The 13,525-nt window shown below is 43.0% G+C and overlaps 2 protein-coding genes across 24 annotated transcripts in view; one reads left to right on the forward strand and one right to left on the reverse strand.

Moving 5' to 3' along the window:
* Positions 1-4,886, reverse strand: part of LOC140727524 (adapter SH3BGRL-like) — a 40,723-nt gene extending 35,837 nt beyond the window's left edge. For 11 of the 23 annotated variants that reach the window (XM_073044949.1, XM_073044940.1, XM_073044943.1 and 8 more), the window contains exon 1: positions 4,694-4,885. In XM_073044949.1, coding sequence (XP_072901050.1) covers positions 4,694-4,738 — 45 coding nt within the window. In that variant the 5' untranslated portion in view covers positions 4,739-4,885. Of the gene's footprint in view, positions 1-4,693 lie in introns of all 23 variants that reach the window. The other 12 variants (XM_073044933.1, XM_073044935.1, XM_073044936.1 and 9 more) reach the window with 3 other exon arrangements.
* Positions 4,887-5,553: 667 nt separating this feature from the next.
* LOC140727273 (lebercilin-like protein) overlaps positions 5,554-13,525 on the forward strand; it is a 62,784-nt gene continuing 54,812 nt past the window's right edge. The window contains exon 1 of the mRNA XM_073044532.1: positions 5,554-5,575. The gene's annotated coding sequence lies outside the window, so the exon portion shown is untranslated. The remainder of the gene's footprint in view (positions 5,576-13,525) is intronic.

Genomic DNA, 13,525 nt, shown 5'->3' on the forward strand with positions numbered 1-13,525 from the left:
CTTGTCTCGAAAACTGTTTATACAGACCAAATCATTAAAGAGTGCATTGAGCTAGAATAAGGGAAAACAATAACAATGCAGCATGAAGTGTAAAAGCTACCGGGAAAGTGGAGTGCACGTAAACAATACAGTGCAAGGTCATAACAAGGTACATGTGGAGCCAGAAGTCTATCCTATCACACAAGAAGTCTGTTCCAATAATCAGATAACAGTGGGTTAGTAGCTGGACTTGAACCAGTGGTACGTGCTTTCAGGCTTTTGTATTTTCAGCCTGATGTGAGACGAGAGGATGTCTGGGGTGATTGGGGTCTTTGATTATGCTGGCAGCAAGAGTTTAAAGAGGAGAGGTTGGTTCCTGTGATGTGCTGAGCTGTCTACAATTCTCCACAATTCCATGCAATCAACTGCAGAGCAGTTGCCATACCAAGCCATTATGCATCCAGATAGAATGCTTCCTATAGTGCATCAATAAAAACTAGTTAGGGTCAATACCAGGGTTTCCCAACTTGGGGTCCACAGACCCCATGCTCTTGGCCCATGGCATAAAAAAGGTTGGGAACCACTGGTCAATAGGGACGTGCCAAATTTCTTTAATTTCTGAGGAAGTAGAGGCATTGGTGAGCTTCCTTGGCCATGGCATCAGCACAGTTGGATGAGGACAGGCTATGGGTGAGTTTCACATCTCGGAATTTGATGTTCTCAACCTCAACATCGATATGTAAACAGGAGCGTGTGCATTAGTACCCTTTCAGAAATCATTCCCCAGCTTTTGCTTTGTTGACATTGAGGGAAAGGCTGCTGTCATAACACTAAACTCTTCAGCTCCTTCATGTATTCCAACTCATCGATATTTGAGATGAGACCAACAGTGGTATCATCTGCAAACCTTGCAGATGGAATTAGATCAGAATCGGGCCATGCAGTCATCAGTGCAGAGGAAGTACAGTACAGAGAGGGCTGAGGAGCATCAGTAATCATGGCAAAGGTGCTGAGGCCTATTCTTATTGATTATAGTCTGCTAATGACTTAGGCACACTGCTTTAACACTCTCATGTAATTCATTACCCCAAATCAATTATATTTTGTTAAACAGCCCAGGAGCAGCACCAACAGCAGACAACATTCAGCTTTAACACCATCTACAAGTTTGCAGATGAGAACAGAGGGCCAAATCTCAAATAACGATGAGCAATGAGTCAGAGCACAGGAAGGAGGTGGTGAGCCTAGTGCATGGCATCATGACAACAACCTTGCTTTCAGTGTCAAAAAACAAAAGAGCAGTTCACTGACTTCACGAAGTGGGGTGTTTGACAGTGCCTCAGTTGAGAGGGCTGAAAGCATCAAGTTCCTAGATGTAAACATTGACAACTGCCTGTCACAATCCAACCAGCCATGAAAGTACACCAGTACCTTCAGAAAGCTAAAGGAATTCGACACATTATATTAACTCGCATCAATTTTTAATTGATGGGCCATAGAACTCAGTGGCATAAAAGTCTGGTATGATAACTGTTCTGTCCAAGACCACAAGAAATTGCAAAGTTGTGGATACAGCTCAGGAAACCAAAAACCCACCATGGACTCTTTGTACACTTCCTGTTGCCTCAGTAAAGTAGGCAGCATAATCAGTAACTCCACCCACCTCAGACATTCTCTTTTCTCCCCTGTCCCATAAGGCAGAAGATACAACAGCCTTATACCACATACAACCAGGTCAAGGACAGCTATCGTGCTGTTAAAAGACTACTGAAAGGTGCCCTACTACATTGAGATCAAGGGTTCCCGAACTGGGAACTTGCATAATGATTTTGGTCCATGGCATAAATAAAGTTGGGAACCCCTAAATAAGATGCACTCTTGACCTCACAATCTACCTCAATGTGACCATGCATCTTTTTATCCACCTGCACTTTTCCCAAAACTGTAATGTATTACTCTGCACTTAATATGTTTTACCTTTTACTGTAAAAATGAAGTGATCTGTATGGATGGCAGGCAAAACATTTTTTCACTCTTCCTCAGTATCAACCAATTTAATTTAGCAAGGTTTCAGTATGTTACCTTGCACAGTCAAACCCATTCCCATTTTTACTCCACATACGTATGGGTACCTTTCAACTCAGGCCACTAAACAGGAATCTAGCCAGTTTCTCCCCCTCACTCCTTAGCTTTGAATGCCAAGGTCAATAGTGGAACTAAATCTACCTCCCAAAACAGGGTCAGTAATGAATTGAACATTCTGGTCTATACAAATTAGCTGCTTTTAACCAATCGATGGAGGAAAAAAAAACCAGAAACCTATTTGTAGTAAAATCTTTAACAGAATTGAAAATTAAACCATGACCAAGTATCATAAACAGAAAATTTACTAGCAAATAATTAGACTTAAGTTTCATTTTGTTTTTACCACAACTCATTTTAAGAAATAGTTTTACTTCTTTTTAACAAAAATTATTCTTGACTATGATACTGTGAGCAAAGTAGCCAACAGGTTCTAACCTATTGGTGAACTATCTTACAAACCACTGCAACATTTAATCAAGCTGTATTTACCCAAGGAGTGTTGAAATGAAAACCAAGATAAATGTAAGAACATGTTGCCTAGTACCTAAATAAATCTCAATCTGTAGAAATTAGACATCAGCAACATAGACAAAATACTGGAGGAACTCAGCAGGTCAGGCAAAATCTATGTAGAGAAATTTACAATGGTCTAGGTTGAGACCCTTCATCAGGACTGGATCAGCAATAATGCTTCATAACAAAGACAATTCTAGAGTAACCCATCCAAGATGACTTGGCAGTTTTGATAGGTCAATTTTAGAGTTAAACCAGGAACCTGCAGCAGGCATGGCTCCCGATTGTGTGGTGGTATGTTCTGCATGGACACATATTATCAATGGTGCTATTAGTAAAATATCAGAGCACGTGGAGGAAAAAATAAATTATCAATAACATTTTCATTAACATTTATATTGTTAGATTTAGATTTAAATGCGTTTAGCAGCTGGACTGCAAAAGAAAATTAAAACTTGCAGTTTTGCTATTCCCTTTCCTCCAAGATATAATCAGGTTAAATGATGCAAATTCTGAGAGTTGCATCAATTTCTCAACACAGTAACAACCTTCAAGTCAATAATCTCCCCTTCTTGTGCAAAATCCAGTTTAGTTGATGGGATTTGTACTTCGGATTCCTATCATGGCTTGGAGACGTTGATTTAAGTAAGCTAACGGTTTCCAAACCAATCGTACCAGCACTATCTTCAAACTCTGAACTCATTACAACAGGGACTGCACTTAAAATACTTACTTGGTTGCAACAGCTTGCAAAAATAAATAAAAATGTGCTAAAATAGCCCTCCTTTCTTTAGAGCTACAGCTTCCTTAAACGAGCTCTCTACCAAGTCTGTTCAACTCAAGCTCTCACACTTCCTGTGCAACAGTCCTTCAAAGTTTTTTAAAAAATCACATCGTCGTTTTAATAATCTCACTCCATCACCTCTAACCTGGGAAACTCTCAGACCCCCTGCATTCCTCAATTACTCTCCTATCCATTCCCTCCTGCTGCTAAAAGGAACTATGTTGTCAACTGTCTAGCGTTGAAGCTCTGAAATTTCTCTCCTCACATCTGTTGAAGGCAAGGGTTCCTAGCCTTCTTTATGCCACGGAGCCTTACAATTAACAGAGGTTACTGCGGACTCCAGGTTGGGCACCCCTGGTGGGTACTTTTTAAAAAAAACATTATTGACTATGCTTTCTTTACCTGTCCCTTTATCTCTTTTTGTGAGTTGATGTCACTTTTTGACGTGAACGTCCATGTGACGCTATACCACATTAATGGCTGAGCATAAACAAGTCCTTACTCCAGCACAACATTGACTGATACACCAGATTTTCTTACAAGGGTTCAAATGTCTGCTGGAGAAGCTGTGTGCAGATGTGAACACTGATTACTTCATCACCGGGGTTCAAACCATGAAACCCCTCCCCAGCAGCACTGAATGAATAATAGCGACACCAGATAAAGTACATCAGTGCAAGGCAGTAGTCCGCTAGCAACTTCACAAGAACAATGAGCAGGGCAATAATTGCTGGCCTTGCATGTGACTTACACCTCCTCAAAAATAGAAACTTCATAGTCTACAAAAACTCAGAAGCCTGTTTATATCGATACCCTGCAAACCAGGCCAGTGAATTCTAGTGCAACGCACACGAAATGCTGGGACTCAGCAGCTTTGATTAAAAAAAAAGTGAATTCTAAACGTGTTTCGCTTTCTTAAACGTGCATCTGTATGAACATTGTACAATAGTCGACCAGCACAGACCTACGAACCAGAAGCATTCGTTTTGCACCGTTCAGCTAGTTAACTGTCTGAGTTACAACGCCGCGGAGTCCAAAACTTGCACTCTATTGTACTCCAAATGGAGACCTCGCAAGCGTTAGAACAAATATTAAACTATGAACTGACCGTAGAATATACACGAACGGAAAATATACATAAATGTGGAACGTTGAAGTGCACAAATGCAGTTGTAATTCTGGAAAATTCTGTGACCAGTCTGTGGGAGCGAGTGTGTTTGACTGATTGCTGCTGCGGTCTGGTATGTGTTATCAGCTGCGCTAGATAAAAAAAGAAACGCCGCTCCACCGTGAATGAAGGAAGGAGGAGGAAGCATAAATAACCTTACTTACCGCCGTGGAACCGGACTGCGTGGCAATAAAGACCTTGATAACCATGTCTTCCTTTAAAATAATCCCGAAAGAAATAGACGTAACAAAAATAGCTGCAAAAACTCCAACCCTATGAGCTCCCACCCATGCACAAGCAACGCCGAGGCGCAAGAAAACAGCACCGCTGCGCAAAGCCAAGCCCCGCTCGGAACCTCGGGCACGCCCCCCACCGGCCCTGAGATTGGCTACGTGGCACAAACGTGGGGGCGGGCCGATAGTAATCTGATTAATGAGTGGTCTTCTGACTAATCAATCATACGCTCTCCCAGGTTGGAGTAACAGGGTTTGCGCACCCTCCCTATATGGCAAGTGAACGCGACGAGCCAATCAGCTTGCAAAGCAGCAAGTTCCGCGGTGCGGTTTCTCCAAGTTAACAGAAGTTAAACGTTAAATTGGATAAACTCAAATATCTGCAGTTTTGTCCCTCGGTAGTAAACCTTAAAGTGCAGGGGACTTATTCCATCCAGGTCACTTCTTCAATTCGCAAAATGAGATGCATGTGAAAACGTCGGCGGGACAATACCCGAAAAAAGTTAAAACTACAAGTGCCGGATGTTCAGACTTAAATAAAACAGATAACATTTAAGACAGCAAGGCATGAAATGGAGAAGAAAAAGTGAAATACAATAAAAGGATTATAAGGCTAAAATAGAGTCTAAAATTTTTTTTAAAAACCTGTCGGCCCTGTAAATTTGAAATAAACAGAAAGTGCCGGCGAAAGCACTAGGTCAGGCATCAATAGGGAAAGCAACATTTAAAGTTTCAGTTCGGAGACCCCCTCATCAGAATTCATCAAACACTCATGGAGGAAGTTGGTTTTCTCTGGAGCTTCGGGTCTGAGAGGTGAGCTGACACAATGCTCGGAGATACAGGTAGATGGAGTCCTTTTCCCAGGGTAGAAATGCCAAATGCTATAGAACATGGCTTTAAAGTGACTGTAGTGAAGTTTGAAGAAGACTTATGAGGTAAGTTGTTTTACACTGAGTGTACCTGGAACGCGGTGCCAGTGGAAATGCAGGAAGCGGGTAAACAGGAACGTTTAGGAGGCAATTACACAGGCACATGAGCGAACGGGGAATGAAGGGATACAGATTACGAGCAGGAAAGTGAGATTAGCTTCATTTTGCATCTTGGTTAGCAGAAGCATCTTGTGCAAGGGGCCTGTGCATATGCTCCTCTTAGTTCCTCCGTCTCTGCCGCATCTGTTCTCAGGATGAGGCTTTCCATTCTAGGATATCTGAGATGTCCTCTTTTTTCAAGGAACTGTGTTTCCCTTCTACCACCATCGAAGCATCCTTCATCCGCAACTCCTCCATTTCCCGCAAATCTGCCCTCTACCTATCGTCCCGCCGCCGTAACTGGGATAGGATTCCGCTTGTCCTTACCGACTACCCCACGAGCTTTCGTACCCATAATATAATTCACTGCTACTTCCGCCGTCTCCGACGGGGTCCCACTGCTAAGCACATCTTTCCCTCCCCCTCCCCCTCCCACTCCCCAATACTCTGCGCTTCCCACTATGTATGACTTCCTTCTTAAGAACCTGCATGCAGGACAAGTGCTACACCAGCCTCAACAGCTCCTCCCTCACCACAATTCAGGGTTCCAAACACTCCTTTCAGGAGAGGCAGCACTTAACCTTAAGAAGAGGGACGCCTCACGTCTTAATAAGCTGGTAAGGAAGGCGGGCTCTGTCGTGGGCAAAGTACTGGAGAGTATAACATCGGTAGCTGAGCAGGCTACGGTCAATTATGGAAAACCCTGAACATCCTCTAAATAGCACCATCCAGAGACAGAGAAGCAGTTTCAGCGACAGGTTGCTATCGATGCAATGCTCCTCAGACAGGATGAAGAGGTCAATACTCCCCAATGCCATTAGGCTTTACAATTCAACCGCCAGGAGTAAGATATGTTAAAGTGCCGGGGTTGATTGTATTTAATGTATTTAAGTAAACTACTTAAGAACTTTTTAAAAGCTATTATTAATGCTTTTTGAGAGAGTGATTTAGAGGCATATCATATTTTTACTGAGTTAAGTATTGTATGTAATTAGTTTTGCTACAACAAGTGTATGGGACATTGGAAAAAAATGTTGAATTTCCCCATGGGGATGAATAAAGTATCTATCTATCTAACCCGCGGGTCTGTCGGGGTGATCTGCTGTATCCGGTTCTCCGGTGCCACTGCCTCATCGTTGAGACCCGAAGCCGACCAGGAGACCGCTCTGCCAAGCACCTTGCCAATGTATGCCGCAAAAGGCAAGATCTCCCGGAGACTACCTGTTACAATTCGACTTCCAGTCCCCATTCTGATACGATGATCCATGGTCTCCTCTACTGCCGTAATGAGGCCACTCAGGTTGGAGGAGCAACACCTCAGTCTGTCTGGGTAGCCTCCAACCTGTTGCATAGACATCGATTACTCGAACTTCCGGTAATTCTTACCCCCCCCCCCCCCCCACAACCTCTTTTTCCATTCCTCGTTCTGGATACCCTCTCACCCCTTCTCTTCTCCTCACGTGCCCATCACCTCCCTCTGATTCCTCTCAATAGATAGTAGGTGCAGGAGTAGGCCATTCAGCCCTTCTAGCCAGCACCGCCATTCACTGTGATCATGGCTGATCATACACAATCAGTACCCCCTTCCTGCCCACTCCCCATATCCCTTGACCCCGCTATCTATAAGAGCTCTATCTAACTCTCTCTTGAATGCATCCAGAGACTTGGCCTCCACTGCCTTCTGGGGCAGAGCATTCCACATATCCACCACTTCCTGGGTGAAAAAGTTTTTCCGCATCTCTGTTCTAAATGGCCTACCCCTTATTCTTAAACTGTGGCCTCTAGTTCTGGACTCACCCATCAGCGGGAACATGCTTCCTGCCTCCAGTGTGTCCAATTCCTTAATAATCTTATATGTTTTAATCAGATCCCCTCTCATCCTTCTAAATTCCAGTGTATACAAGCCCAGTCGCTCCAATCTTTCAACATATGACAGTCCCGCCATTCCGGGAATTAACCTTGTGAACCTATGCTGCACTCCCTCAATAGCAAGAATGTCCTTCCTCAAATTTGGAGACCAAAACTGTACACAATACTCCAGGTGAGGTCTCACCAGGGCCCTGTACAGCTGCAGAAGGACCTCTTTACTCCTATACTCAATTCCTTTTGTTAATGGCCAGCATGCCATTAGCTTTCTTTACTGCCTGCTGTACCTGCATCCTTAATCTCCTTCTTCCCTTTCTTCTGTGGTCCATTGTCCTCTCCCATTAGATTCCTTCGTCAGCCCTTTACCTCTTCCACCTGTCCCTCCATCTTTTCACCTCATCCCCCCCTCAACCATCCACTCACCTTCTCCCTCACCTGGTCTCACCTATCACCTGACAGTTTGTACTCCTCCCCTTCCCCGCCTTCTTAATCTGGCTTCTGCCCCCTACCTTTCTGGTCTTGATGAAGGGTCTGGCCCCTAAAGGCTGACTGTTTATTCCCCTCCAGAGTTGCTGCCTGACTTGCTGAGTTCCTTCAGCATTGTGAAATTCAAGATTCAAGTTTATTTATCCTGTGTACATTGAGACATAGGGTGAAATGTGTCATTTATGTTAACAACCAACACACCCAAGCTTGTGCTGGGAGCAGCTCTCAAGTGTCATTATACATTCGGGCACCAACACACCACGCCCCATTTTGTGTGCGTTGCTCAAGATTTCCAGCATCTGCAGAATCTTTTTGTGTTTATTCTCTACTGTTCTATGTTCTATTTTGGATGTCAGGTCACTGGCCTCAAATGTTAAAATGCATCTTTTTCACAGATGTGACCTGATCCGATAACTCGCTGTCAGAATTTATTTACTTTTGTAAATTTCTACTGTAATTCTTCATTTTTCCTATCAATGCCAGCAGGAAAATGAATCTTAAAATATACAGTCTGTACTTTGAAATAAATTTACTTTGAACTTTGTTTCTGGCAATATGTTGCCATCACCAAATGTTCTTTCATCTTTCACCATTCCAAAACGACTGTTCCTCCTAATATTCTTTATTCACTTTTCCATCTCCTAGGACACCCACTGCTTCCCATTGCAGGAGATGCAACACTTACCCTTTATCTCCAAACTCCCCACTACCCAGGGCCCCAAAAACTTATCCCAGCTGAAACAATAACTCACTTGGAAGTAGTGATCATAATATGATCGAGTTCAGCTTGGGAGCAGTGATCATAATATGATTGAGTTTAGTTTCAAATTTGAGAAGGAGAAGCTGATATCAGGTGTATCAATATTTCAGTGGAACAAAGGAAATTACAGTGGTATGAGAGAGGAACTGGCCCAAGCTGATTGGAAAAGTAAGCTAAATGGAGGGACAGTAGAGCAGAATTGGATGAAATTCCTACAAGAATTAAGGAAAGTACAGGAAAAAAATATTCCAAGAAAAAAGAAAATCATAAAAGGAAAAAATGACACAAATGTGGCTAACGAGAGAAGTTAAGGCTAAAATAAAAGCAAAAGAGGCAGCGTACAAGGAAGCAAAAATTAGTGGGAAAACTGAGGACTGGACGAATTTTAAAAATTTACAGAGGGAAACTAAGAAAGTCATTAGGAAAGAAAAGATGAATTATGAAAGGAAATTGGCAATTAACATAAAAAAGACACTGAGTTTTTTTAAATATATGAAGAGTAAAAGAGTGAAGATTTAAAAAAACTCCAGAAGATTAGTCAAGCATGATTTTCCCTTCATAAATCCATGCTGACTCGGACTGATCCTTCTACTGCTGTCCAAATGTGTCGTAATTTCCTCTTTTATAATTGACTCCAGCATCTTTCCCACCACTGACGTCAGGCTAACTGGTCTATAATTCCCTGCTTTCTCATTTTCATTAGAGTATAGAAGAATGAGAGGGGATCTCATAGAAACATTTTGAATGTTGAAAGGGTTGGACAGAGTAGATGTGGAAAGGCTGTATCCCTTGGTGGGTAAGTCCAAGACGAGAGGTCACAGTCTTAGAATTAGAGGGTACCCATTTAAAACAGAGATGAGGAGAAATTTTTTTAGCCAAAGGGTCGTGGATTTATGGAATTCATTGCCACATACAGCTGTGGAGGCCCAATCATTGAGGGTTTTTAAGGAGGAGATTGACAGGTATCTAATTAGTCAGGGTATGAAGGGATATGGGAAAAAAGCTGGAAATTGGAACTAGACGGAAGAATAGTTTAGCTCATGGTGGAGTGGCGGAGCAGACTCAATGGGCCAAATGGCCTACTTCTGCTCCTTTGTCTTGTGATCTTGCGATCTTGTACTTCTCCCAGTTTTGTTTCTTGCCAATGTAGAGGAGGCCACACCAGGAGCACCGGATGCACTTGTGAGTCTGTTGGGGCAATCTATTGTATCTGGTGCTCCTGGTGTGGCCTCCTCCACATCAGTGAGACCCGATGCAGATTGGGGAACCGCTTCGTTGAGCACCTCCACTCCGTCCGCCACAGCAGACAGGATCTCCCGGTTGCCACTCACTTCAACTCTCCTTCACATTCCCATTCGGATATGTCCATACATGGCCTCCTCTACTGCCATGATGAGGCCAAACTTCGGTTGGAGGAAGAACATCTCATCTACCGTCTAGGTAGTCTCCAGCCCCTTGGTATGAACATCAAATTCTCCAACTTCTGGTAATTTCCTCCCTCTCCCTTCCCCCATCCCACCTTCACTCTGTCTCCTCTTCTAGCTGCCTATTACCTCTCATGACTCTGCCTTCTTCTACTACCCATAGTGCTTTCCCCTTAGATTCCTTCTTCACCTCTCCTGCCTGTCCCCTCCCTGCTTCCCCTCCCCCACCCCTTGATCTTTCCTCTGATTGGTTTTCCACTCTCCCCCAACCTTCTTTATAGGGCCCCTGCCCCCTCCTTCTTTAGTCCTGATGAAGGATCTCGACACGAAATGTTGACTGCTCCTTTCAAAGGATGCTGCCCGACCTGCTGAGTTCATCCAGCTTTTTTGTAAGTCTGTAATATTCTGTGTTCTAATAAAGAAAGGTGAAGGACCGGAGGTGCTGCAGAGGAAAATATAATTCAAGTGTCATTTGTCTCATACAATCTGCAAGAAGAGCATGGCAGGTCTGGTAGCACCTGTGGTACAAAAATAATTTTCAATGTTTCAGCTCAAAGTCTAATGTGGCCACACCCAGTGAGTTCTTCCAACAGGTTGTTTGTCACTATTCCAACAAAACATTTAATTGGACTTGATATTGAGTTCAACAACTTCAGGCAACCAAATTGTCCAGTTCTTTACAGAGCAGAAATAAAAATAGCTGAAACCACTCAGAAGTTCAGACTGAATCTATTATAAGAAAGAAAAAAATTGAAGATTCAGATCAAAACTTGGAAAATGAGAAGTCAAAGAAAATGAGAAGAAGCTTTATGATGCAGAAGGGATGGAGGGGTCGGGAGCAATCTAGGTGTTATGGAGCCTTCTGTTTAATAGATCAGTGAGTTCCCTTTCAGAAAATACATTTACAGGTGTATTGACAGAAACCTTCAACCTCTTGCTCCAGCAGTGGATGGCACCCACCTGCTTCAAGCAGTCTTTAGTTGTACCAGTTGACTATTGCCTAGTGGCACTTAAATCGACAGTGATGAAGGCTGGTGTTGAAACATATCAGTTCCTGTCTGAATGGCGACTTGGATCTGCTCCAATTTGCCTACCGAAGCAACAGGTCACAGCAGATGCTTCCTCGTTGGCTCTTCACACAACTCTGTAACACCTGGACAGCAAAGATACATACTACAGGATGCTCCTTATCAATTACAGATCTGCATTTAACACCGTTATCTCCTCAAAACTAATCAGTGAACTCCAAGAACTCCAAGCCTCATTACCCACTTGTGCAGTTGGATCCTGGATTTCCTCACTGGTCGACCCCAGAGAGTTCAGATTGGCAAAAGCATTTCCTCTGCAATCTCCATCAGCACAGGAACACCGCAGGGATGTGTAATTAACCCCCTGCTCTACTCACTTTACACCTATGACTGTGTGGCTAAGTACAGCTCCAACACCATATACAAGTTTGCTGTTGACACCACTGTTGTGGGCTGTATCAAAGGGGATGATAAATCAGCATGCAGGAGGGAGACTGAAAACTTGGCTGAGTGGTGTAATAACACCAACCTCTCACTCAATTTCAATAAGAACAAAGAACAGATTGTAGACTTCAGGAGAGTGAAACCAGAGGTCCATGAGCCAGTAATCATTGGAGGATCAGAGGTGGGGAGGTCAGTAACTTCACATTCCTGGGTGTCACTATCTCAGAGGATCTGTCCTGGACGCACCATATAAATATTATTGCGAAGGAAGCACAATTCTGCTTCCTCAGGAGTCTGCAGAGTTTCAGCATGTCATCAACAACCTTGGCCAACTTCTATAGACGTGTGGTGGAAAGTGTGCTGACTGGCTGCATTATGGCCTGGTATGGGAACACCAATGCATTTGAGTGGAAAGTCCGACTAAAGGTAGTGCCTTCGGCCCAGTACATCAGGGGTAAAACCCTCCCAGCCGTTGAGCACATCTATATGAAACATGTTGTAGAAAAGTAGCATCCATCATCAAAATCCTCACCACCCAGGTCATCCTCTTTTCCCGCTGCTGCCACCAGAGAGAAGGTACCTCAGGACTCGCACCACCAGGTTCAAGAACAGCTACTACACCGCAACCATCAGACTTTTGAACAAAAGGAGATAGCTACACTCATTTAAGGACTCTAATATATTGTTATTTCATGTTCATTATTTATTACTATTTATTTTTTCCTGCATTTCCACAGTTTGTTTATAGTTTATAGTTCCTGATGTTTACGGATCCTGTTTACAGCTATTGCTCCATAGATTTGCTAAGTATGCTCACAGAAAAAGAATCTCAGGGTCGTATGTGGTGACATGTATGTACTCTGATAATAAGTTTTACTTTGAACTTTGGAAGAAATCAAACAAATAGACACACAAAAGCAGTGTAATGGGTGCTTGAATTATTACTGAACCTGAAATCAAAAAGACAAATGCCTGGCAATGTTTGTGAAGAAGAACGGACTGAAGATTGCAAATGTATAGCTTTACAACAGATCAGGCCATTTCTAACAGAAACATAGAAAATGAGCTATTTAAAACCGTTGAATGTGATATTGTGTACCAAAGGCTTGCGACATGCTGAGATAGAAGATGCGATCCTATTCCTAAAGTTTATTTTGAACTTCATAGGAACAGTGAAGAAGGTCACAGCTAGGTCAGAGTGGGATGAAAAGTTAACACGACAGTGAACTGAATGTGGCTGCTCTGTGAAGCTGTCACGCAGTTTGGGTTCTCCGCTGCAGAGCACAGCACATCATGTGCATGAACTTCAGTACATTAGATCAGAAGAAAAGGAAGTGAATTTCACTTCTCTGTTTCTCTCAAACTGTCAACGTTGATACAACTAACGAGTTTGTTCACAAACACTAGAATCAACCACAAGTTCCTCCTGCATTTTGCATTTGTTGCTCCGGTATCTGTAGAATCTCTTGTGTTTCTGGAAACACTGAGCAACCACGGCATCACCCTATCAGAGATAATACCCTTTTCTCTTATTTCTCCCCCACCATCTCTGCAACTAAAAACTAACTTGTTTTCTCATTTTGGTAAACGGTCTTTAACAGAAAGGGTAACTCTTTTTCTCTCTCCGTCGATGCGGCCTAACCTGCTGATGTTTTCATCATTTCCTGCTTTCATGTTTGATTTCCAGCAATAATTGATTTCACATCAAAATGCATCTCACAGTTCCA

The sequence above is a fragment of the Hemitrygon akajei genome, chromosome 5, assembly GCF_048418815.1.
Source record: "Hemitrygon akajei chromosome 5, sHemAka1.3, whole genome shotgun sequence".
In the NCBI taxonomy this organism is placed as follows: Eukaryota; Metazoa; Chordata; class Chondrichthyes; order Myliobatiformes; family Dasyatidae; genus Hemitrygon; species Hemitrygon akajei.